We start from the raw sequence: 27806 nt of genomic DNA on the forward strand, positions 1-27806 counted from the left end.
ATCATCTAGAAAAGGCTGAAGGAAACAACCTGGTGTGTTTGTTTATTCCGCTGAAGCTTAATGATCTCTAGAGAATATTCCTTAATTTTCCTTGGTATCTCCCTCCATTATGAACGTCAGACTGACTTAAAACACTAAAACACTTGTTTGTCTGTTATTAAGGAACATCATGTGTATAATAAACTGGTAAAGTATAAGAATAAGGATCAGCAGAGTAGCATCAACCCCCATTTGCTACATACAGTATGAAACTAGTTGTAGTATGGGTTTTGTGTGTCTTCTATGAAGTGCTATGGTCTAACTCAGGCTGCTCTAACAAAGGAAAGTGTGCACTCCAATTTAGGGAATCAAATAAGGTCGGTCCCACAACCACAGACATATTTCAGTTGACTTTCGTCTTCATGTTTTGGGCCAGAATTTTTCTGTGACTTAAATCACTGGCTATAAACTCCATGAGGACATGAGCCACTTCCAATTTCCTTATCTCTGTGTTACCTAGTTCAAACCAGGCGACATAAACAGAGCTCACTGTTTGTTCACAGTTTTAAGTCATGATTAGTTTGGATTGGGGAAAGAGTAAAGTGGAATAATGTAATTTTGCAGTTCTCACAAATGTGGAAGACAGTGTTGCATTGTTTTTAGGTTTCTCAAACTTATCATTATTGACACTTTGGGCAGGTGATTCTTCGGGTGGTGGTGGTGGTGGTGTGGTGTTCTGTCCTGAGTATTGTAGGATGTGTAGCAGCGTCTCTGGTCTCTGGCCTCCACGGGTCTAGATGAATCGTTCCTCCCAGGTTTTGAAAACCAAAAATGTTTCTAGGCATTGCCAAATCATCCATTAAAAATCACTGTTTTAGGTCTTCCTCCCCAAACATATTAATGACTTAAAAACAAAACAAAACCCTTGGGGCAATTAAATAAATTAAAAAATAAAACAATCTGAGAGTAGGTTCTGGGTCTTAGGCAACATTGTAGCAATTATTTAAACAACAACAACAACAACAAAACAAAGACTGTGGCCTCCAGATTATCTCATTCATAATAGGGAAACTATAGGCCTGACCTGCCAAAGATGGGTTAGTTGTTTGTGGCAACAGTCCTTCTATTGTCCTCTTTGATTCAAGGGTTCACAGAACACAATGCCTGGCAGGCATCATGACATCAACATGCTGTGACTTAAGGTGGAACTAAATCTATGCAGGGTGAGAAAATTTTCCTGTATTGCTTTCTTTTCTTTTCTTTTTTTTTTAGATAAAACTATAACAACAAAAACAAAAAAGTCTAACCTGTTTCTAACAAGAAAGAGCAAGTTGGGAAGAAAAGGCCAGGTCTCCCAAAGGTTGAGTTGCTGAGTTGCTGGGCGCCATGAGGTCTTTAGCTCTGGCTGAATACTAGGTCCACTGAGAATCACCTGATCCTTCTAACCTTTAGTTTCTTATGTAAAAAAAAAAAAGTCTGGCGGCCCTGGCCAGTTGGCTCAGCGGTAGAGCGTCAGCCTGGCATGCAGGGGACCCGGGTTCGATTCCCGGCCAGGGCACATAGGAGAAGCGCCCATTTGCTTCTCCACCCCCACCCCCTCCTTCCTCTCTGTCTCTCTCTTCCCCTCCTGCAGCCAAGGCTCCATTGGAGCAAAGATGGCCCGGGCGCTGGGGATGGCTCCTTGGCCTCTGCCCCAGGCACTAGGAGTGGCTCTGGTCACGGCAGAGCGACGCCCCGGAGGGGCAGAGCATCGCTCCCTGGTGGGCAGAGTGTCGCCCCTGGTGGGCGTGCCAGGTGGATCCCGGTCGGGCACATGTAGGAGTCTGTCTGACTGTCTCTCCCCGTTTCCAGCTTCAGAAAAATACAAAAAAAAAAAAAAAAAAGTCTGGCTCAGCAGTAGAGCATGGGCCCCACGTGTGGAAGTCCCAGGTTCAATTCTTGGTCAGGGCACACAGGAGAAGCGACCATCTGCTTCTCCATCCCCTCCCCCTCTCTCTCTCTCTCTCTCTTTCTCTCTCTCTCTAGCTCTCTCCCTTCCCCTCCTGCAGCCATGGTTCAAATGGTTCAAGCAGGTTGGTCCAGGTGCTGAGGATGGCTCCATGGCCTCACCTCAGGTGCTAAAATAGCTCAGTTGCCAAGCAATGGATCAGTGGCCCCAGATGGGCAGAGCATCACCCGGCAGGGGACTTGTGTGGATCCTGGTCCCGGCACATGTGGGAGTCTGTCTGTCTGCCTCCAAGGAAGGAAGGAGGAAGGAAGGAAGGAAGGAAGGAAGGAAGGAAGGAAGGAAGGAAGGAAGGAAGGAAGGAAGGGAGGAAGGGAGGAAGGAAGGAAGGAAGGAAAGAAGGAAGGAAGGTCTGAGAATGAAACTTCTCCATGTAATATCATAAAGGTAGATACATACTATACATTTGTCCAAACCCATACAGTGTATGACGCTCAAGTGAACCCTAATGTAAACCATGCAGTTGGAGTGACTATGATGAGTCAGTGTAGGTTCAGCAGCTGTCACCAATGGACCACTCTGGTGGGGCTAACAGTAGTGGGGAGGAGGCTCTCCAGGTGTGGTAGCAGCAGGTATATGGGAGATCTCTGTACTTGCCACTTAGTTTTGTTGTGAACTTAAAACCACTTCAAAAAAATTAAAGCTTTGGCCCTGGCCAGGTGGCTTAATGGATAGAGCGTCTTCCTGGTGTGCTGAGGTCTTTGGTTGGATCTCTGATCAGGGCACATATGAAAAGCAACCAATAAGTACACAGCTAAATGGAACAACTATGTGGAACAATGAGTTGATGCTTTGCTCTCTCTCTCTCTCTCTCTCTCTCTCTCTCCTACCTCTCCCTCCCTTCCTCTCTCTTTCAAATTAATGGAAAAAAATTTTTTAATTAAAGTCTTATAAAGGGAGGGGGTGAGGACCTGGTACCAGCTATGCCCTCATGAGAGGCACCATGAGATAACAAGCGTGAGACACTTAGTTCAGTACGCTGCACCCAGGTGCCTCATAAAAGTCAGCTTTATGTTTAGCCAGTAATTCTCTTAGTTTCCTTTTTGTTTTATTAAATATTCCTCTGTTTAAAATAATCCTGGAGGGAGGCATGACTGTGCCTTCAGCCCTCTGCCACCAGGGTGGCACTGGTGTCCTGCTGCCATACGTGAGGTCCCAGGCGACACCGAGGGCCCAGGACCCCGGGGAGGGTTGCGGGCAAGTGCTAGTGCGACCGTGGAGACTCAGGCTGCTCGACCTCAATGTGCTGCACTGTGGTGGCATCTGCGAGTTCTGAGCTATAGGAAAGGAATGTGACAGTTTCCTCCACATCCTGAGCCCACCTTAAGTATTCCCTGTCGCACAGATTTTAAGATCTGCTGAGATGCCAAAAAGGAAATGAACTGTGGACTTGGGCTTTGATGGAGGGGAGATGGAGGGCACGCGGGATTATAAAAATAAAAAGTTCGGAAATACTCACCGTGCACACACCGAACACTCAATAAACATTAAATAGCAATAATACCTTAGCTAGTAAATGAATGAATGTGGCCAGATAGCCCTTAGTATGACACGCAGACCACGGATTGGGTGAAGCTTTCACCACAGAATGGCTACATTCGACTTGATAGCTTTTTTAAAGTGTACCGCAAATTTCTCATTTACATACTGAGAGACGTTCCTTTCTTTACTGTTTATCATAATAAGTAATCAATATTTCATTTAGAATTCCCTTTGTATTTGTCTTTTTTTTTTTCAAGGAAAAGAATGTTACTGTTTAATCAATTCCTTACAAGTTGATACTGTCTCCTTATATCTATTAAGGGAAATTATGTTAATAAGAAGTATAAATTATTCAAACTCTACCAGGTGTGTCAGACTATTTTATACTTTACTTACAGAGACGTTTTTAATCATTACAGCATCCTTGCAAGGTAGCTCTTACCTTCCCCCATTAAATGTGTAAGGAAAGGATCATTTAGATGGATTTAAGGAAACAAACTGAAAGGTTTATTATCTGTCTGATCATTCAACTGAATTCTGAATCATTACACTGGTCCAATGGTGTTCTCTAATAATAGCCTTCCAAAACCTGAGGGCCGTTTCTCTCCACGCATCAGTCCCCTCCCCTGTCTAACCTACCTTCTAACTCCGCTGTGCGCATTAACGCAAGAGACTCTTAAATACTGGCTCGGACAGTGAGCCAGCCGGTGGGGACTCAGGCTCAGCCTCGCACACCCCTCCTGGCTGCTTGGTGCCAGACCCCTCCTTCCCTTCCCAGCTCCTGAATCCAGCCTGGCTTGAAAGCAGGCGAAGGCTCTCACCTGCCTGGATCGTGAAGGCCGTGGGCAAACACTTCGGGGGGCTGATTGGTGCTGTTGAAGTGCGGGTTGCTCCTCGGGATAGAATAAGGCACGTTGCACATGTCTGTGTCCACGTCCAGCCGGAGGACGGAACCTGTGAAGTCACTGAGAAATCGGAGGATGAGGTTAGTGCTTCTGTTTCTGCTACACAGTTCACCTAGACCAAGTGCAAGAGATGGCCTACAAATCATCCCCCTATTCGAGGCAAAACGATTCAAGTTCTGAATTCCCTACCATGGGAAATACAAGGAGGGGCAGTTTGGTTTCAGACAGGTTGCCACCGGCAGCACCAAGACACAGCTGGTTGGGTGGCCGAAGACTGCAGCCTCAGGCGTGTGCTGCTGTGCGCATCTGTCCTCTTCATTTTTTTTTTTTTTTTTTTGCCAACCCATGTAGTCTGCGGTCCCCAAGACACTCCCTGGAGGAGGTCGGTGCACCATGCAGACTGCTGGTGGCAGTGTCTGAGCGCAGGGCCACTGCGCGGAGGATGAGAGCTCTTTGCCTCTCAGGGCTGCGTGCTGCACAAACCATGCAGCAGCGACTACTGTTGGGACATCCTGGGACAGCAACTTTCAAAAATGCTCCCTCAGCATGCTATTGAGCGCCTCCTTGTGTTATAAATGCAGACACTAACAACCAAAGTTCAATATCTAACCAAGGTGATACCGTTCAAAGGCAGTTTTTCACTCACTGGTTCCATCCCGTTTTCCTGGCACTAAAGAACATTTTTAACATCAAGTGGAACCTGTTTTTTATTTTTTTTTTTACCTTAACCCGTCCATTTCTTCCATGTCGTCCAGCGTGATCATGCCATCCCCGAGGATGACGTACAGAAAGCCGTCGGGACCGAAGAGCAGTTGTCCTCCCAGATGCTTTCTGTGGAGTTCCGCCACTTCGAGAAACACTCTGGCAGTCCTCAGATCAACCTGGTGGGGGTTTTTCCTGCAGCGTGGGGAGGAAACAACCACCACGATCATTACAGACATATGCCAAATCCCCTAGAAAGGAGAGAGCCCACGCCCAGGGAAGCAGACACCTGGCCTGTAAACAGGGGAACAGCACACACTCGACTGGGGCTAATAAAAGTTACCCCCAAATTACGTTATTTTCCCAGCTGCAGAAAAGTAGCATTGAAGTTGAGAGGTCGTCGAAGAAAAAGTGCCAAAGTGATCATTTTTCTCAGTTCTCCATAAAAACACACACCCGGGGCTTCCAGGGAGATGCAGACGATGGGTTGGATTATTGCCACCCGTACGGCCATTGGCTCATAACTTTCTCAACAATGACAACACAAAGGATGATGCGATATAGAGAGATAACAGTGAATGTGCCTAATCATATATATATGTTTCCAGGCATCACATTGGTACCTGGAGACTGTGTATTCCACGACGCGGAGAATGTGATCGTGCGGCCCGATAGCCCAGCGCTCCTGGTTGGTGGTATAAGACACATACAGCTTTCCGTTCTTCTTGTAATTGGGGTGGAATGCCAGGCTTAGCAGCCCCCTTTCATCTCCTCCCTGCAGTCAAACGGAAAACACAAAAGAACGGCGAAGTTAATTATGTTCTTTATTGTGTTTCAGCTGGGACCCCAGAAGGGTCTCTTTCTTTCTTCTGGATAATCTTTGCCTGGGACGCTTTTCTTCTGCCTACTGCATAAGAAAGGATTATCAAACATTTCACGTTGCGGAACTCTTCAAGGGTCAGAACAAGCCAATTGTCTGGTGCGGTTATCTCTGCACAAGACCCCGGCCGGACGCTCCTTTCCTCAAGTGATTTGTGTACCGTAAGCTTGGGACGCTAGGGAGACAAGTTGAAGGGCTGGGAAGAATTCTCGGCTGGGTTACTAGGTTGCTGGTCGTCCATGGAAGACAAATAAAAAGGTTCATAATCAGCAGTCACTTCCAATCCAAGTCTCCAAAACCTAAAACACAGTGTGGGCTGCCAACTCCCACTGTCTTGGCAATATGTTTAGAAAACAGTTAAATTGCTTGTGTAATATGTAAACCTTTGTTTTACCCCGGAGGCATCGCCATCAGCTGTCACAACGATGGTGGTCTGTTCATCATAGCTAGGTAATAAGCAGCCTTGGCCTATCTACATAGAAATGAGGCATTTTTACATGCACCCATCCCTTCACTGCTCAGAGCTTTCCTTTATAGAAGGACGGGGGAAACGGGAGGAGAGCTAAAAGCCAGGGCTGGGATGGGGCTGGGAGAAATGCTAGAGAGGAAAGGGGACAGTAGGAAATAAGAATCCCAAATAACTTTCTTTTGTTATTATATGAATGTCAAGGACTGTGTACATTAGGCCTGCCAAATGCTGTAACAATTAAAACACTATCATGTTCTTAAACAGAAAGGCATTTTATCTTTATTTTCTGCTAATTCAGCTGGAAACTCAGTATGGTCTTAGCATTTGTTTTATCCCACAAGTAGTCTAGGAATGTCTATAATGAAATCAAAGTATCTAATATTATCTAGATCAGAGACTTAAGTTCATATTCCAGTAAGTCAGTGAGCACTTACTGCGAGGTCTGATGAATTGTGAAAAAAGTGACCTAGAAATTGAATGCTCTTAGTACGTCACTTTATACACACTATTTTTTAAACACACATCTCTTATGGCAAAAAAGCTACCCATTACTCCTAGAAGTGTTAGAAGAGGGAAAAAAATCTACTATTACAATTTATGCACAAGGTTATGCTCAATAACGAACACATTCTTGTGCTTTTTGTCCCCAGAATAGCATGTGTCACTAGCAAAGCATAAAACTGTTTGTAGTTCGTATTCTACATGGATTTGAGAATTTTAAGTTTTGGGGATAAAAGCTCAGTTTTAGTAAATTAAACACTATTGATTGATTTCCTGGATAAGAGAAAAAAAACGCTTTCAGATATGTGCCACCCAAAGTGAAAACACCCAGACTTTAAGATTGTATAAATAAGAAAGCTGACACAAATATCACAGAACTTCCAAATCATTGTTAGGATGTCAAAAAAGGCTGCCTCTTCATTTGCATATCGCAATATATTTGATGTTAATTTTAATCCAAAGAACAAACTCTTTGAAGGGTCCGGCTCTAATGACTATGGTTTATGTATGAGCCTAAATTTTTCAGATTATATCTTTTTTATGATGATTTTAGAATGGACTCAATGTTGCTGTTTTCCTTTTTACATTTCCATTAAATAAATATCTCTGGCCTTTTTTATGAGGCTTTGAAAGCTGGGGTGTGACACTAAGATTTGGTTGTGGAAAAGCCACTGCACATTTAAACCTCCTTGTGGGACCTAGAAGGAGGCCCAGGGGGTGGGATTGAGTTTGTGGTTAATTCCTCCTCTGCAGGCTTTCCCTGTAAAGCCATGGTTGCAGGGAGAGGACTGCGTGACCACTTCACAAATGTGTGTGCTCCACTCCGAGCAGCTTTTGTTGAAAGCTGTTCTTTTGTAGTTTTTAATCAAATCATCTGAAATACAGTTAGAATTGGAGAGCAGCATGGTTTATGGCTGTGCTGGTTGCTTTCCAGGAATTAGATACGTAGAATTCACGGACTGTAGGAAGACCAATGGGAAAAGAGGTTTACACAAATCCCAAGTGTCACCTATCCCACAAATGAATTTGGGAACTGACATTTATAAAAGTGCCAAATACGGAAACAGAATGAGGCTTTTGAATGATAAGAAAATAAATCAAAAGAGTAATTTAAAAAAATGTCAGTCATTTTGAAATTTTCAGGTAATTGGATTTACGTTTGTTTAATCATTATATATGATGTCATATTTTTTACATGCAGTATATTATTTATATAAATTAAAAAATAATTTCGACCTCAAAGAGAACTTGTAGAGCAGTATAAAGAAGTTCCGTATACCCTCTATCCAAATTCACTAGTGGTTATTACATTTCTCAAAATATATATGTCTATCACATATACATACATACGTATATCTCTTTATTTCTTTTATATTTATTTAATCATTAAATATGATTTCATATTGTTTAAATCAATGCCCAGGTACAAAGTAGTGTTCTGGTTAGTTTACACTAATTACTCCGATTTCAAAGAAGTATTCACTTTCATAACTATATTATTGAAAATTTTTGTGTAAGTATCCTAGAGCATCTCTTGAAATTAGCTCTTCAATTTATCATGACTCCCAAGTGCTCAGAGATCGGGGAGGAGGGATATATGACTGTCAGGAGATGAAAGAATCAATAAGCTCACATTTAACTTGGATAAGCCTTCAGAGTTATGTTGTCTATTTAAAGTATGTTGCTGACAAATCATGACATAGCTCTCAAATGCAAACTTATCTTTGAGATCTGGGTCATTTTTTTCCAGATCTATCTGGAGAAGTACGTTGATTGGATATTGAAGGGTTCATTTCGGGCCTGGGTCAGAGGCCACAGCTGGAAAGGCCACCAGGCACGTGAGGCCTCCAGGCCCCTGTGGCTGCCGCAGCGCTGGCCCTCCCCACCAGGACCTGCCCCGCCTGGGAGCCGTCGCAGAAAGCCCTTGTGCCAATGTTACCAGCTCTCTTCTTACCCCTCCACATCCCTTCCCCTCATTATGTGGAGTTTTACGGAAGTCAGATCATGCGCTTCTTACAGAAGTGTCAAATTATGGGACTGTATCTATTGAGCCTCTGGGGAGAATGAACCTCACGGGGGGTTAGTTCAGTCAAGCTACTGAAGAGGGAGAAAAACGTGCTAATAGAAAGGTGAATGGAAGAGGCCTTTCAAAAGGACACTGATTTCTGACATTATACTTTTGCAAACTATTGCCCAAAATGCCTATCCATGCCCACATCAACAGCAGCAATTTGTCCAAATATGCACATACTTGGAGTTCATTATTAATATCGATTGCTAGGAGTGCACGTTGTGCTTCTGGGAGTGTAATCACTGTAAAAACCAAACAGACAGCAAGTAATCAACAGACATTAGGCTTCCTCTATCTGTATGATTCTTCCTCTTCCTCTTCTTCCTCCTCTTCCTCTTTTTCTTCTTCTCCTCCTCCTCCTATTAACTGACTGAAGCATCACCCGAGCATCATTAGCTACTGTGAAACCCTCGTTCCTCTGTCCTGAGCCCCCCAATACAACTATATCTTCTTCTAGATAGCCCACACCAAGCACAAAGGACTCCCCAAAATCAGGTGGTTGAGACTGGAAAATAATGTCCCTATCCACCCTGAGACTGACCCGTGTTTCAGAGTACATCACAGCCACCTCCTCGCTGCACCCCTGGGGACTCTTCATAAGTAGTTAACTTCCATCCAGTTATCCTTCCCCTCTCAGGAGAAATCTCCCAGGGACCACAGAAAATAGGCAGAACCCACAAACAAAAAGTATTGAGGACTTAGTATATATAAGTACAAGATCAGCTCTAGTCTTAGAGTTTGGGGGGGTATGCCCTCTTCTCTGGTAACTAGATCAAAGTTCTAACCAATTAACTAAGAATATTCTCGGTCTATGAAGGACCCAAAGGATTTGAAAAAGAGAACTAATCGCAAAATGGTTATACCAGAAAGTTTTTTTTTCTTTTTTAAAGAGAAATTGTGGGGCATGGTCTTTCACTATGATACGATTTTGAAGAAAACATTCCCTTCATATTTTCAGTGGGGTTGAAGTTAATTTTTCCTGATTGTCGGCCTCTTTAAAATGTGCCTTGATCTCCTTCAAGGAATGTATATTTTAGGAAACAGAACTGGGCAGCTCTGAACCGGAAGCACCATGTTCCATTTTTGCATAGTTTTTCTTAGTGACCTTTTGGCAAGTGACTGGCTTCAAGTTCACTAATCTACAAAACAGCCTTATGGTATTAAGAAATCGATGAAACATATATTAAACAGTGCAGTGCTAAGTTCAAGATAGCCTTGTTATTGCCTTGTCAAAAAGGAGTTCATATTTAACATTCATTTATCAAATATTGATCAAATACCTTCCTATGTGTTAACCATTGTGCTTGGTGCTAGGGCTAAGACAATCAATCAAAACCAACCCCTGCCCGCGAGGAGCTTAGGCATGTAAACAGGTAACAAAGTAAAGTTCTGTTGTTTTATTCCCACCATTCTTTCTTATGATGCTGATTTTGGTGGTGGGAGGTGGGTGGCTGGTTAAGCAACGCTACACTATTAGAAATGTGCACGACCCAAAGACAAGCACTAAAGAGAATAAATAAATATTCTGGATAACTTTGACACATAGGCTAATTAGTATATCGGCACCTAGGGTTTCTCCAACTCGAAACTTGATAAGGAAAAGGAAAGAACTTGGTTGTATGAAAGCTAGATTACAGGAGGAACTAGGCAGCTTCTGCAAACAGTAAGATCATCTTCTGATTTATTTTATATACATGGCACAGGCACACAGGTACAAATGAAGACCTCTAGTAGAAGTGCTATCCTCTAAATCAGGGGGAGTCAACCTAGTTCCTACTCCCCACTAGTGGGCGTTCCAGCTTTCATGGTGGGCGGTAGTGGAGCAACCAAAGTATAAATAAAAAGATAGATTTAACTATAGTAAGTTATTTTATAAAGATTTATTCTGCCAAACTTAGCGAAAATCCGACATAAAGTACTTGGTAAGTAATTATTATGATATTATATGCTTTAACTTGCTGTAACTCTGCTTAATAAATTTTATAAAGTAAAGTTACTTCCCTACTTTATAAATCACCATTACTGTGGAACCGGTGGGCGGTTAGAAAATGTTACTTCTAACAGAGATACAAAAGTGGGCGGTAGGTATAAAAAGGTTGACTTCCCCTGATCTAAATAATGAAGGAGAGTCCAAGGATTACCGTAAGAATGGAGTGGTGGGAATTTTAATTCTCTACAAAACAGATACTGTTGTAAGGCAGGTCATCACAGTCCCTTTATTAATGGTCACTCACATGTTTAAGTTTTGTAGGGACACATCAGGAAAGGAACACGAGGACCTGGAGACTAACATGGGTGCCTCCCCGTGCAAACCTGTGCTTCTGTTAGACCGGAGCCGTATGCTGTTCAGAAATGCGCAATAGGTTTGTTTTAGAATTTTTGGTTCAAATAAAATGCCAGATTGTATTGGTTTTCCATTTCTACTGTAAAAACTCACCACAAACTTAGTGGCTTGAAACCACACAAATCTATCTTAAAATCCGCAGGTTAGAGCCCAGCGTGTCTCATTGGGCTACAATAAATGTGTCGGCAGGGCTGTATTCCTTTCTGAAGGCTCCAGGGGCAACCCCTTCTCTTTCCTTTTCCAGCTTTCAGAAGCCACCTCTTTTTTGTGTCCTCTTTACTCCATCTTTAAAGCCAGCAACAGTGGGCTGAGTCTTTGTCATATAGCACATATCATACCTCCGACTTCCTCTTCTCTCTCTTTCACTTTTCAGAATTGGTGGTGGCATGGAGCTCACCCGAGTGGTCCAGGACACTCTCCCTCTGCAGTCTCTAGCAAGCTTACCTCCACTGCAGCCTTCATTTCCCTTTGCCATGGAAGTTGACCTAACATAGTCACAGGTTCTGGGGGTTAAGATGCAGACATCTTCTGGGGAAGGTCATTCTTTTGCCCATCACTTAGATATATTAATTTTTTTAAAAAAGGATCTATTTATGACTTACTTGAGCCATCTTGGCCATGTCCCAAAGTGAGCACCCTGGAAGAGGTGACTGGTGAAGTTCACCTATAAGTTTTATAAGGAGATGCGTAAGGAAAGCTCTGGCACTGTAAGCATTCACTTTACAGTGAAGAGACAGTGATGGCACCTTTCAGAATCCGGGAGGAGGGGGCAGAGGAGACCGTCTGAAACGCGGGCATGTGACACTTTCACCTGTGAAAGCACTCAATCAAGAGTTTATCACAGGATGCAAAAAAAAAGTAAGGTTAAAAGCTAGTTCTAATAATTGGGAGGATTTTTAAGCTTACTGAAACAGTATTATTTTGCTTTGTTTATAAGTTTTGAAACACTGTAGAGTATTGATTTCTTCACAGTTCCTGAAAATGTTCAGGATGGGGTCTGGATGCCAGAGGAAAAATATGTGTGATTACAGGATTGAAACACTCATCCTCACCTCCACCCCGGGCTGCTGGGGGTGGGGGAGGGCTGGAAGCTGTTCAGTCACCAGTGGCAGGGGATTTAACTCACAGACCTACGTGGTGAAGCCTCCATGAACTCTGAACAGTGAGGCATGGAGGACTTCTGGGCTGGTGAACACATGAGGATCGGGAGGGCAGCACACCTGAAGGGGGCATGGGTGTGCCCCACCCCTTGCCCTATGCACGCTTCCAGTTGGCTGTTCCTGAGTCATAGCCTTTGAAATAAATCAGTAATAGTAACTAAAACACCTGCCAGACTTCTGAGAGTTGTTCCAGTTCATGACTGAGCCCACGGTGGGGGGCTTGTGGGAAACCCTGAATTTGTAGTCAGCTGGGCAGAAAAGGGGGTAGCGGGAGCATCCCATTTGCGGTTATGAGTGCCTGAGGCTGAGGTGGTGGCAGTCTGTGGGGCTGAGCCCTTATGGGGTCTACTCGGGTTAGTATTAGTATGGTGTCAGAAGGGAATTGAATTGTTGGACATTCAATTGTTGTTAGAGAACTGGTTGGTGAGAGAAAAAAATATCTTACTTGTTGGCAGAAAACACACCATCCCCTCCAAAAATAAAAAACCCCACACAGGTTCCTTAGCCCATCCCCCTGTCTAAGGAGAAGGTGGTCATGATCATGGCACTGAAGACACTCGAGTTAGAGAACACTGGACATAATTTGGAAGTCTTCCTTTCATGCTACTCTTACTTTAACATTTTTATAAACTGACTTAACATTTTTATAAAATATCCAGGTACTAATCAGTGGTGGGATTCAGCTGGTTAGCACTGGTTCAGAAGAACTGATACCTAATTTTTTGTGGAGTTTGGCAAACTGGTTGTTAAAATGGCACTTGTAATCAAAGTTTTATCTAAGGCGGGCACCTGGGCAGCCACCCAATGTGGAAATCACAAATTTACATTCTTTACTTTTTTTTTTAATGTTCATCTGCGCAACAGAGTATTCTAAGCGCCAATAGTAATGTTCATTCCGTCCATAGGTAAAAAGAATTGCAAGTGAGGACGCCAATCAAGAAGCAATATGGAAATATCTTACATTAAGTTTAAGATATTTAATTAGTTTTATTGTTTTGTTTTTTTTTTGGTCATGTATTATTTAACATTTTTTCATTAATATTTTAAAACTCTTATAATCTAGTTTTGTGTATCTCTTTTATTGTTCTTATTTAAGTATTAAATCCATGAAATAATAAACTACTTTTTGGTATATTGTTTTCTTATACTTAAAACGGTCATTAGGGCAGAGAACCAGTTGTTAAGTTATTTGAATCCCACCACTGAAAATATCTTGTGTGATTTTATTATTCACTCTTGCCTTTTCTTTCTTTCTTTCTTTTTTTTTTTTTTTTGTATTTTTTTTTCCTGAAGCTGGAAATGGGGAGAAACAGTCAGACAGACTCCCGCATGTGCCCGACCGGGATCCACCCCGCACGCCCACCAGGGGCGACGCTCTGCCCACCAGGGGGCGACGCTCTGCGGGCGACCAGAGCCATCCCCAGCTCCTGGGCCATCTTTGCTCCAATGGAACCTTGGCTGCGGGAGGAGAAGAGAGAGACAGAGAGGAAGGAGAGGGGGAGAGGTGGAGAAGCAGATGGGCGCTTCTCCTATGTGCCCTGGCCGGGAATCGAACACGGGTCCCCCGCATGCCAGGCCAACGCTCTACCGCTGAGCCAACCGGCCAGGGCCCACTCTTGCCTTTTCTTCCCATCACTGTTCCAGAGGGTAAAACCAGCCACTGAGAACCTCTCTCCTATTGTACTGATTCTTCCCCTTTATTTAAAATGTCCTCTCTTTTTTCCAGATTTGGCTTTTCTTTCAGATAAGTCTTTTCACTTTTTTGAGTTATTCTCTGATTTCCTGGTAACAAAGCTCATCTCTTCAAGGGCTCTTTCTGGTTAATTGCATTTACCCCACTGCTCCAGGTGCTCTAAGAAAGCATATATGATTTTCAAATGCTGGCAGGACCCACACCCACCTCCACCACACTCCCCTGGACAGAGAAGCACGTCCTTCTTCCAATGGGGAGCTGCCAGGAGAGAGCCAGAGAGCCAGTGTTTTTAGGAAGGGTTTCATGGGGAATATAATTTCTGGTATGTAGCAATCGGTTCATGTCAAATGTGTGTTTAGGTTTACACATTTCATCTCCTAAAGGTAGCAAGTGCAAAGACAGACTAGAAACATACAAATGAGAGAATGAAATATATTCTAGATGGAGACCAGCTACCAGAAAGTCACATTAGCTTTCTTCCATGATCCTCTTCCTCACTCTTTTCAAATGTAAACAGAATAAATCAGTCACCCTAGGGTTGAGTTACAACCTACACAGAGGGAAGATGCAGAAGTGGTTCTTTTCTAGAATTTCCAGCACCAGGTGCTGCTTATTCCATATACTAATGTTCTTTTGACACTTCATGCCCATGGGGAAAAATCTGTATACACACTCAGTTATATACTTCAAATTGATTATGATCACAATACTTGGCCTGACCTGTGGTGGCGCAGTGGATAAAGCGTCGACCTGGAAATGCTGAGGTCGCCGGTTCGAAACCCTGGGCTTGCCTGGTCAAGGCACATATGGGAGTTGATGCTTCTAGCTCCTCCCCCCTGTCTCTCTCTCCCTCTCTCTTTCCTCTCTAAAATGAATAAATAAAATAAAAAATAAAAAATAAAAATTTGATCACAATACTTGATGAATGTCCGCACATGATTTATTTTATGTAAGCTTTTTGTTTGTCAAGTGGAACTGAATTTCATATTTGTATGTTTCCCCAGGCTTTTTACCTGTTTGAACTATGATATTTGATACAGTGACTTGACTCTTTTACCGTGTCTAGGTAGTGGTTAGCTGCTGTTAGAGCCTTCACTATATGCTGCCCAAAGAATCCAATATGATATCAGGGAATGGCTTGCACACTAGGGACTATTTGTCTTAGTATGTGTCAAATATTAACAATATCTTTGGTTTTCAAGTTCAGTCTTTAAAATATTTTCTGCAAAAGATAAAATGCTTCAATATAATTAAATTATAAAACATCTATTTGAAATAATACAGTAATAAAATAATAAAATGACAGAAAGTCTAAACTCTTCTTATAAACAAAATTTTAGCACTAGTTTTTTAAAGAAGGAACATTTATAGAAAAAATGGCAATAAATAGAGAAAGCAAAGCTTTTGTGCTTGTGTGTTTAGGCTACGTGAAAATAAGTTAAAGGTTTAACAAAAACTACAAGAAAAGTCATGGGAATTAAAATTTTACACTAAACTGTTCTGTGACAACCTATAGGTTTAATACTTCTTAGACCTTAGATTTTTAAAAGTATACATTTCTAGGCTGAATTGTAAAAGGGTAAAATATTGGCAGTTATATTATTAGACATGGCAAAATCTCAGATATGTAAATTAAGAACTAGATCAATTCTCTAGACTGTAAGCTTCCTGAAGGCAGGGACCTCATCTTGGTATTTTTGGTGTCTTGCACAGGATCTCATTATAGTAGAAGTCTTGTCATAAAAGGTAACATGTATGGAGCTCTTACTATGTGCCAGAGAGGATGCTAGGTATTTGGCAAACATTATCCTCTTAAACTTTATATAACAACTCTATAGAGTTTATCTTTATTTTATAGGTAAAGATTTGAGTAACCTGCTCAAAATGCACGCCTAGAAGTGGCAGAGATGAAAGAACAAATAACAGGAACTATTGTTACATCACCCCACCAGATATATCCTGAATGAAAAAATGAACCAACAAAGGACAGATTGTATTCCACCATCAGTACCGATTGTTCATGGACTGGGCAGTGCTGAAAGTCTTCCTTGGGGTTTCAAAGCTCTACAGGGAATACAATGAAGCCTACATCTCCGTTGTTTTCACTGGAGTGAGATATAAGGAAACTTATAGCTGTAATTTTAACACAAATGTTAATTTTAGGACAATGTGTTGATAAACTGATAATCTTGAAAAAAAAATCCTGACTTGAGTGCCTTTCCATGATGTAAATACTCTCTCCATGGCCGATTTCAAACGGACAACTTGATGTCGCTGACAGTGGTGTGTGAAGAGCCAAGCACAATCAGCTCTTGCATGCCCATGACCACCACTGTAGAATTTTCACTCTCCTTCAAACCTTTTATTCTTTCCCTTCATTGTTATTCTGCTTTTCTTCTCTCCTGCTTTAAAATTTCTGTCATACCTGTTCTTTTCAACATGAAGTACCCAAATCTTTTTGTGAATTAAACCAGGGTTTAAATAATCAAGTAAATCATTCATTAAGCACAAAGGGAAAGGCAGAGCATAACGCTTGACAACCCTTTCAAGGAGTTCACGTGGTTATTCAATGGGGGAGAGAGGCAAATGACAACTCCTTGGTAAACTCTGTCCTTCTCAGAAGGTAGCTCAGATAATTAAAAGAAGCAATGAAATTAAGAGTCACTGTAAATTCCAATATGGTATTTGAATCGAAGATATAGCTACAACAGAGATGTAAGAGCTATCCTTAAATTCAACTGATTCATAAAATAAGGTTTTGGAAGGGAATGTAATCCAGAGGTAGGGAATCTGTAGCCCTACATTTTAATCAGATGAGAAATGCATTTAAATTATGTCGAAGTATTATTATCTTGCTGCCTACCATCCAAAGAACTTTTGGACTTCAGAAAATTGCAGGCATGGAATGGCATTTATATTTAGCATCAGGCTCACCACATAGTTTGATAAAGATCTGTCTATATCTCTTTAGGAGATTTAGATGGTATATGTTTCCAGTAGCTTATTAATGATTAATTTGTAAGACTTGAGGTAATCCTTGGCCACTGTAGGAATATTACTTTTTTCTTTTTTTAAAAAAATATACAGCATTTTTATACTCTAAAGTTAAGCATAATGTCTTTAGTAAACAAAAACAAGTGGCAGTGAAAACAAATCAACCCCAACATGTGTGTGTTCTCTAGTAATACTGATAACAAACCACAATGCTATTTTCTCCCCATCTAAAACAAACTCTTCGTAAAAATGCACTTGCAAGATTAAATATGCATTCTTAATATTGGTTCAGTTGTGACAACTACCTTAGAGCAATATTTACAGATATTTATGAAGAATGGATATCCAATTAGAAACTAATGAAGAATAGAAGATTGCTCAAAGAGTGTGTGAGAATACGTACACCCATTAAAAAAGATGCATATCCTCCAGAATTAGATAATGCTACAGAATAAAGGAAGTATTTGTTTCTGCTTGGGAAGTTTCCCTTTTCCCTTTTTTCATTCTCTTAAGGATTTCCTTCTTAGGATCGTTCTTAAAGTATAAATATTTTAAACATTATTAAATTGAAAAATATGGGGCAAATCTTGTTAAAAAGCAAATAATTCTTTTGGAACAGGAAAGACAATTTAGAGTATGCATTAACTTCTTCAAACCCCCTCAAATTTATTTTACTTGATGGGTAAGAAGAAGAAGGTGTCCTTCTGTTGTCTTGTAGCTGAGAAATATCTTTCTTAGATGACTTAGTCTATAATAAAGAAAAAGAGTTTTCCAAGTTTATTATTAAAAGCCTTATGAACAGGCCCTGGCTGGTTGGCTCAGTGGTAGAGTGTCGGCCTGGCATGCAGAAGTCCCGGGTTCGATTCCCAGCCAGGGCACACAGGAGAAGTGCCCATCTGCTTCTCCACCCCTCCCCCTCTCCTTCCTCTCTATCTCTCTCTTCTCCTCCCACAGCGAGGCTCCATTGGAGCAAAGATGGCCCGGGCGCTGGGGATGGCTCCTTGGCCTCTGCCGCAGGCGCTAGAGTGGCTCTGGTCACGGCAGAGCGACGCCCCGGAGGGGCAGAGCATCACCCCTGGTGGGCGTGCCAAGTGGATCCCGGTTGGGCGCATGCGGGAGTCTGTCTGTCTCTCCCCGTTTCCAGCTTCAGAAAAATACAAAAAAAAAAAAAAAAGCCTTATGAACATAAGAACTATTAACTTTTATCAAAATAAAAGTAAACATTTTAATGGAATTATTTAGAATATTAACTCTCTATACTAAAAACTAATGAAATAAAGTGAACTCATATGATTTCATTTACCATCTTGATAGCTAAAATCTCTGTGTCTGACCATTTTGTTTTAAACGCTTATTTAAACCCCAAAGTATAAAGCATATTTTCTTGATAGTTTCATCTGATTTATACCTTTGTAGTTTGAAAACTATTTTTTTCTCCTGTCAGGAAATGGGAGATTCAGGGTCCTTTCAATGAAAGAAAGATTATAACATTAAAGATAAATGCTTAGCTATAGCAAAGAGAACAAAATTGTTTTAATGAATTTGACCTCTTGCTTTTATACAGTTTGTTTTTTATGACGTGTGGCTAATATGGTGGTCATGCAGCTAAAAGCATTATCTTCACGTCATTATACAGAAATATGACACCAGTATACTTGGTTTCCTAGTCATGTTTCACTGTCTTGGTTATTATATATTTCCTATTGTTACTCAAAAGAAGAACTCAAATTGACTTATATGAGAACAAACATTCAACAATTAAGTAAGATTATTGCTTTGAAAAAGAAACCTTGAAAAAAACCCAACGGTTTAGACCACCAAGAAGCACTAATAAATTTAAGAAAATATGAGGTTTCCTCCATGTGACTTCTCTTCTCTTGAGAAGTTTTGCAATGAATTGCTGGAACTTCAAGGTCGTGCAAAAATTATGGTACTTTTAAAATTATTTTCTGAGTAGAGTTTGTGTTTATGTGATTTATATGTCAATTAAATTTGCAATTTACCAAAATGACAAAATCAAATTCTTTGACTCTTTTATATTGTCATTAGTCACTAGCTTACTAAATGATCAAATGCAGAATTCTAGCAACACTAAAAGATGAAACTGATCAATCTAAACATCCATTTTCACACTAAAACATCATTCTAATTTCAGAACATTAGTTACAAATCAACATTTAGATAACAAACATTTGCTATGCCTCAGACATCCAACTTAAGCAACTCGTTTTGATGTTTAATGTATTACATATTTATATTAACTGAATAAAAGCAATGGATCTATACTTCTGAAAATGCATCTTTAATATTAAATTATGTAAAATTTAAAATACAGAGTTTTGCAGCTCCAGGTTTTCTATAAGCAGGAAAGTATGACTATTCCATTAGGATGAAATAAGTGGAAGAATTATGTATAGTCGGTGTTTGAAAAGTCTGAAGTCCGTATCAAAGATAGGAAGCTAATTAAAAAATCAGAGTCGGGTTTGTGAAGGAAGACTAAAGGGGGGGGGCTTGGATTTCTTAAGTTTGAAAAACAAATCCGAGTACATTTAACTTGTCTGAAATACATGAAGGCAGAATTTGGAGGAAATTTCTGCTATTCAAAGTGCATGAGATTATGTTCTTAGTTAACTGAGGAAAGAGCCAAACAGAGACAGATCAATTTTCTAATACGTATGTTCGTCATTTAACATATGTAGCCACGTGGGCAAAAATGATGGCCCATTAACGCTTCCTGTCTTAATTCACAGAATCGCTGCACAGAAACAAGTTCCTGGTTCTGTATCCCATAGCAAAAGAAGTGTTTGCAAAGGCTCCACTTTTCTGACTGCCAGCACCCACTCTCTTCAACATCTACAACGTCGCCACCATTTACCTCGCTTCCTGCCTGCTCTTGCTCTCGGATCCCAACATTCTAGTCAGTCAGCAGGAGGCAGATATGGTAAGCCACCTGCTTCTGTGTCATTGTGCATCTAACTCCTGTTCTCTTGGGTTCAAGAGTATAGACTTGGGGCTTTAGATTGCCTGGGGTTGTAACTCGGCTCCTCTACCTGTTAGCTTCTTGACATAGGAAAGTTCCTTAGCCTCTTCATGTCTCAGTTTTATCATCTTTAAAACGGGGAACGATTTCTTAGCTCATAGGTTGTTGTAAAGTAGTTCATGGACAGTGTCGAATGGGTCCAGACACACTGCTGGAGCTCAACAGAAGTTAGCCATTGTCACTATATGCCATGGGCAGGCTATTGTAATCTAGCTGGGGAGGGAGACTTTGAACAGGGAAGTCTGCAAATGAATATATAATTACAGTTTGAAGAGGACTATAGAGAAAAGAATAGCTGATATGGGGAAGCAGGTCAGGAGGAACATAATGTAGATCAGGGGGTCAAGGAAGATCTCTCTGACCATGTGCATTCAAGCTGAGACTTCAAGGGGCCCGAGAGTGAGAGGGAAGATACTGAGGCTGATTCTCTGGGGGAAGAGAAATGGCCGGGGGAAGCCCAGAAGTACATTCACTCTCCCGTTTTGCTCTCTGGCTGTGGAGGGTTTTAGGGGTCTGAGGGCTCATGTGAGAAGAGTGGAGCAATGTGGGTTCCATAGCACCAGAGGGGGCTTTGAGTCCTTGCTCTTTGACTTCAGAGAGGTAATTTGGCACCTTTGAGCTTTGGGTTCTTTTTTTCTATTGCAAATGAATTATAACTTCTTTTTAGATGAAAAATACACAAAGTAAACATTTTTAAACTACAAGCATTCAGATGGTGATGTTAGCTGTTCATGGCTCAGCACTTCTCCTCACAGGGCAGGGTGGGGGATGGGCTCATGGATCAGGTCCACAAGGACAGTAGGAATGCTACCTTTAAAAGTCAGGAGGAGGCCCTGGCCGGTTGGCTTAGTGGTAGAGCGTCGACTTGGCGTGCAGAAGTCCCAGGTTCGATTCCCGGCCAGGGCACACATGAGAAGCGCCCATCTGCTTCTCCACCCCTCCCCCTCTCCTTCCTCTCTGTCTCTCTCTTCCCCTCCCGCAGCGAGGCTCCATTGGAGCAAAGATGGCCCGGGCGCTGGGGATGGCTCCTTGGCCTCTGCCGCAGGCGCTAGAGTGGCTCTGGTCACGGCAGAGCGACGCCCCGGAGGGGCAGAGCATCGCCCCTGGTGGGCGTGCCAAGTGGATCCCGGTCGGGCACATGCGGGAGTCTGTCTGACTGTCTCTCCCCGTTTCCAGCTTCAGAAAAATAAAAAAAAAAAAAAAAAAAAAAAAAAAAAAAATCAGGAGGAGCCTGACCAGGAGGTGGTGCAGTGGATAGAGCGTCGGACTAGGATGTGGAGGACCCAGGTTCGAGATCCCGAGGTCACCAGCTTGAGCACAGGCTCATCTGGTTTGAGCAAAGCTCATCAGCTTGGACCCAAGGTCGCTGGCTTGAGCAAGGGGTTACTCGGTCTGCTGTAGCCCCACGGTCAAGGCACATATGAGAAAGCAATCAATGAACAACTAAGGTGTCGCAATAGAAACTAATGATTGATGCTTCTCATCTCTCTCCGTTCCTGTCTGTCTGTCCCTATCCCTCTCTCTGACTCTCTGTCTCTGTAAAAAAAAAAAAAGTCAGAAGGAGAGTGTAAGATCATATTCAGTGATCAATAATCCTTTACTCCTTTGTTGATTATTCTGTCAGACCTAGAACCCAACCCAAACCAAGAAGTTTCCCTTGAAATTGATAACATCAGCTCTAAAAGAAAAGCTAATTCAATTTTTCCTCCTAAGCACTTATATGTTTTTCATTTTGATAGGAAAAACTGTTTTTTCCCCCATTTTGATGGTATCAAGTAGAAAACTATAGTTGGATAAAGTGTTTGATTTTTTCCCCCTCATTTGATTGCACATGTGGCAAAGTGACTTGAGGACCAAGAGTCTTGGTAGAGCCATTGCTGATGGCACTTTGGCTTCTGGTGTGTGACATTTCCAACAAAGCTGCTTGTTTTAATGTGTTTTTTTAATATTTGAAGTCAAAAGAAGCAATTAAAAAAAACTTCCTTATATATAAAGTCTAAATTTACATAGACTTAATTATGTAAATAAACAGCTACTTATGTTTATGAACATAAAAAACGTGAACACAAATACATTAGCAAAAACTACATAATTATTTCATCATATGGTTAAACAAAGTAAATTTCTATAAGCAGCAATATATTTCATCAGCCTAATTATGAACACAAATTTATCAACAATATAAAAAAGCTACCTTGTTCTGCTCTCTCTTAAATATTTTCCAATGCAAAATATATTGTCTTTTATGATACCCTATATGCTTGGGTAGCAGAATCAAGGAATCAGGAAATGTAAGATTACCTATCAAAATTAATATTGCATGATAAACTTTAAAAGGATTTTTTTTCTTGCAATTATAACCAAAATGTAAGTCTATATCAATGTGAATATTAAAAATCCAGGTATCTTGGAACCCATATTTTATTATTATAAAAATGATTTAAAAGTTTATATTTTTTAAATTATAAAGTTGGCAATCTTCCCACCATGTGATAAATAGCACAGCATCACAGAGACAAGGAGGCATTGTTTTGTATAATACCATCCAGAGCAATCGGGAGCAGGAAGGGGCCTGAGACAGACCTGCCCGGACTAATGCTGAGGTGACTGAGGCCTCCATTGCTGTTGAGCTGGTTAAAACATAGATAGAGCTAAGTTTTCTTTGAATCGGCGAGTTTCCTGATATAAATCTAAATGAAGGTAAGAAAAATATAGACAAGATAAAGGACAGCTCATTTTTCTCCTTTGGCTACAAGAGTGTTTTGTTTCTACTGGCTTCACCCAGGTTCAAAAAAGACAAATCTCATCATTTTACCTTTCTTCCAGAAAACAAGAACAAAACAAAACAAAACTCTTTCTCATCACCTAAAAATGAACTCCAAATGATTTAAAAGGAAACATAAAACCCTTTCACAAGAGGGTGCTAGCCTCTTTCAACAGCCTCAACTTCTACATTCTATCTTGAGTTCTTGATCCAGCCACAGGCACCTGGGATGCTCCCAGGCTTTCACACCTGAGGCCTTTCCACTCGGTTTTCCCTCGTCTGGATCCCCATCTAGTTGCTCTGGAAGAACTCTTCTACAGTCTTCTCTGACTTGAGTTCAGCATGCCGCTCTCTTTTCTTCCTAATTCTTTCTAGGTCTTGCTAGGACACCGCACTATCATATGATTTTGATTGGCCCTGCCAGTCTTCCCACCACATAAAGAAGAAATCTGGAATGAAAATCAAGTCTTATTATTCTTCAACTGTATCCCAGCACTTAGCCCAATGGCTGCACCTATGAGGCACTCAAAATTTGTTGAGTGTATGAACAAAAGAACTGTAAGACTTGTAAGCTCCATCTCATGCATTATGCATATCATTACTCCACATTCTTCTAAGGCTCAATGTTATCAGTGAAGTCATTTAAAAGAATTAATTTAGAAAAGGTACTAGCATAAAGCTTCAGTAATAATAGAATGTTAATGACTTCCATGTGGTATTAGTAGAACAAAGGAGCTTATTGTTAAAATATACAATAAGCATTAATGAAAAGCCTTCCTCTGATAGCAGCAAGTGATGGTCTATTAAATTAGTTTTTTGGAGTTGTAGACTAATCCAAGCAGTAGTTCAGACCAAAACAAAAGGTAAGTATTTCTCATTGAGACTGAAGAAAATGTGTGCTTTACCACCATGTTGTTTTTCATGATAAAAGTGTAAAAGAAAACTAAAGCTAATACTGTATATTCATTTTCGGATTACTTCCTAGGATTAATGTCACTAGAAAACATCAGGGAAAGTTAAGGGATAACACGACAATTTTTTTTCTTCCTAATTATTTGTCCAGTGCTTCAGAGCAAAAACACTAATAAAAGTCAGTCATCATTATGATGTCATTCTCATAATTTCCTTAGAAATAAACTAGCAAGTACAAAAAATATTTATAATGCACGACATCATCTATGTGCCTTTCCATTGCTTAAACGTTGGGTTATATTTAGTGAGGCTTCCTGTTTATTATAAAAAAACACTTTCTGGGTGATATAAAATACATTAATAAATGCTCTGTGAAGTCCAATTATCTTTGTAAATCACAAGTGTGCAGATGTAGCTTAAACACTGTGGGCTGAGACAACTGTATGATGTAATCCAGCAATTTATGAAAATATTTTTTTCCTTTTTTTGCAACCCAAACTCTCTGGAACGTATTTATCTGTCACTGAAATGGTTTCAGTATCCTAAACCAGTCCCCAATGACATGTGCCCACTGGTACAGCAGTGGGCCCTAGATCAGTGGTCCGCAACCTTTTTTGGGCCACGGACCAGTTTAATGTCAGAAAATATTTTCACAGACCGGCCTTTAGGTGGGATGGATAAATGTATCACATGACCGAGACAAGCGTCAAGAGTGAGTCTCAGACGGATGTAACAGAGGGAATCTGGTCATTTTTTTAAAAATAAAACATCGTTCAGACTTAAATATAAATAAAACGGAAATAATATGTTATTTATTCTTTCTCTGTGGACTGGTACCAAATGGCCCACGGACTGGTACTGGTCCGCAGCCCGGGGTTTGGAGACCACTGCCCTAGATGACATCTGTAACTTATCAAACTTGTTGGAGAAACGAGTGCTCCAACGACATTTACAGTTAGAGTTTTTGGTGCTCCCACTTTAAACCCATAAAACATCCGTGGCAATTATCCATATCCAATTTATAAGTAATTGCAACTTATGAGGAATAGGAGACACAGGAAAATTGAGTTTTGTGTAATGAGAATGAATTCTCAACTCTTCCATTCTTACATATAACTTTTTAGATGATGCATGTCCTCATTTGTCCCATTCTGCAATTGTTTCATCTGGCAGAGTTAATTAATGTCTACCAGTTTGCAGTTTCTTTGATATTTAACGTGCTCCCCATGGCATGTGTCTTTTAGAATATAAAATGGACGTGGGAAAATGTAAGAATAAAAGAGTTTCGGGTTTCTTCAAATACAACAGAAAGGCATTACCCTTTTCCATAAGTTGTAATACTTAGACTCCCAATTTATTACGTAGAAAAACCAAACTTCCCACCCATCCAGGAGAGGAAAAACTTATCTCACTACAGGTAAGCCTTCTCTTTAAGACTTCCATAAATACTGTATTTTCACTTGTTGGCTGCCTGGGACTTAAAAAAAAAAGTCCAATTTATTTTATAGAAAGACACTTTGTCAACCAGCATTAAGCTGAGACTCTTCTAGCAAGCCACACATAACTTTCTCTATAATTCATGTTGCTCAAACCTTCTTTTTCTGCTTTAGCAAGCTGGTCCAAGGTTGACCTCTGCTTGGGAACAGAGGCTGACAGGAGCAAGAACATGATCTGAGTCTAACTTTGTATTAGTTTATTGTGTAATGCTCATAGAACAGACCAGAGTTGGGAATCAGTGCTGATTCTAGAACAAAATGTCTTCAAATGTTCTCAGGCTAGATTCTGGATGCTTGTGGGAGGGATTTTGCATGGTTACTAGAGTCAGACAGACATAAGTTTGGATCCTCGTTACTAGATGTAGATCACTGGGGAGGTTAAGTTTTCTAAACATGATTTCTCATCTATAAATCAAGAATAATAATATGCAGGCTATGGGACTACTGCAAGGATTAAATAGAGTGTGTCTTGTAAAGTCTCTGAAACTAGCAGAACTTTGAAAAGATGTGTGGCCTTCCTGATGAAGTTAAAAAGTGTATGCAAATAGAGTGTAAGGTATCAAATTTAGCTTTAGCTTTGATAATGCTGAAATGGCCTATAGGCCAGTAGCAAAAATATTCCAGAAGTTATTAGGCACCTGGAACACCCAGAGCACTCAGTAGACCCAATGACTTTCATGGCTTTGTGGCGGGAGGGTGATGGGATAGATGGGGGGAGGGAGGAAGACCCAAAGCCCCAATCTAATCTGGGGCCGCTCCACCTAGAACCGAAGAATCGAAAGGGGCTGACTTCTCCTTTCCCGTGGGAGGCTCACTGGTTCTTTAGCATATCTAACAAACATTCTTAGCTCCTACTTGTCCAAGGCTGAAATACCCTCTGTGAAGTTGGTATAAATTAAGCAGGAGTGCACCAGTAAGTTTTATACTACTATACAATTAATGCATAGTCTGAACAGAAGGTATGCAGAAGACTGGCTGTTTTAAGAGATGGATTTGCCAGATACACATTCAGCCCTTTGATTTGTTTGACCAGCACCATCGTGGGGACAGTCTTTCTCCTTTACTCCAAAGCACTCTACTACATGTAGCAATCTTTATTGCAAGGTAGCCTTCCTGGGCAGGATACATGAAGAGAGTATTATTAGGATATGGAAGGAGTTATTGCATGGATGGCTAATGCCTAGACAGACACACACATGAAGAATTACCTGGTTATTTAGCAAGAATCAATGAATGGTATAAGGACTGGCAGAATATAACAATTATGTGAAATGGCAAAGATGTGGTATATTACCAAAGAATAAATCACCCTTGCCCTTGATCATAAGATAAACCTTGATCATTTATCTTAAGCCAGTCTGTCAGGGAGCCTAAGAGATCAAGAGCCATGCCTTGAACGGCAGTGAAAAGAAGTCCAGACTAAGCATCATTCTTTTAAGTGCCGATGCTTTCACACACATTCTGGGAAACGCTTGGGCCCGTGACTGCTGGGGCCAGTCTACAGTCTCACTGGGAAGCTCTGACCGCTACACAGGTTTGCTTTGCTGAGAATGCCGTGGCCTTATGGTGAGCCAGACATCTCTCTACAACTGCACTCCTTTCTCCCTTCTTTCCACTCAGAGTCATTTACGCCTTTAATAGCCTTTTAATAGTCGATGCTAAGTCTATTCCTTAATAGTCCAAGCTGTTATTAGAAGTTTTACCTTTCAGAACAATTTACCTTGGATAAGCAGAGAGCAAATGCCTTCCCAATAATTTCTTTTAGAAACATTCCCTAGTTTTCCTTTGTTTCCAGTATTTCACATGCATCTCAAATCCCCCATCTCTTCCCCATCCGAACTCCAATAGTATCTTTAATCCCTGGACACTCGACTCTTTTCAAAGACACAGACTTAATGTACTCAGGATCACAGAAAACAAAGTATCACATTCTAACCAGCCTTTTTCCTTGAACAACTTCTATGCTGTTTCTACTGATTTTGTTTTTTTCTAACTTTGCAACATTTCCCCAAAGACTGCTTCTCACTAATTTCCTGGCTCTTAAAAAATTCCTTTTCTTTAAGTTTGGTGTCATAATAATACTTCTTAGGGCCTCCAGGGAGGATGCTGAACTTAATTATATTATGGCCACTGTAATTTGGTGGGTCAGCCGCACTTACTTCCTTGACCAATTCATGTGCTACTCAAGGCGAAACCAAGAGTAACCTCTCTTTCTGCTTAAGCAACAAGCTGTTCCAAGAAAGCCGTTGTTTATAGTATTGAGAAACTGCTCCTCCAAGCCACATCCCAGTGTAATGTTCAGTTGGCAAAAAGGAAGGTTGTATGTTGTTCAACAGGGAAATCTGTCTCATTGGACCACCCAAGAGGGCAGCAAAAATAAGTCACCTAGTAAAGGTGGTCTTTTATACA

At 41.0% G+C, this 27806-nt stretch overlaps 1 protein-coding gene across 1 annotated transcript in view; it reads right to left on the reverse strand.

Annotated features, from left to right (window-relative positions):
- HHIP (hedgehog interacting protein) overlaps positions 1-27806 on the reverse strand; it is a 92321-nt gene that overhangs the window by 27550 nt on the left and 36965 nt on the right. The window contains exons 5-7 of the mRNA XM_066232673.1: positions 5697-5848; positions 5095-5268; positions 4288-4431 (exon numbers count right to left, since the gene is read on the reverse strand). Coding sequence (XP_066088770.1) covers positions 4288-4431; positions 5095-5268; positions 5697-5848 — 470 coding nt within the window. The remainder of the gene's footprint in view (positions 1-4287; positions 4432-5094; positions 5269-5696; positions 5849-27806) is intronic.

Source organism: Saccopteryx bilineata, chromosome 1 (assembly GCF_036850765.1).
Source record: "Saccopteryx bilineata isolate mSacBil1 chromosome 1, mSacBil1_pri_phased_curated, whole genome shotgun sequence".
Lineage (NCBI taxonomy): Eukaryota > Metazoa > Chordata > Mammalia > Chiroptera > Emballonuridae > Saccopteryx > Saccopteryx bilineata.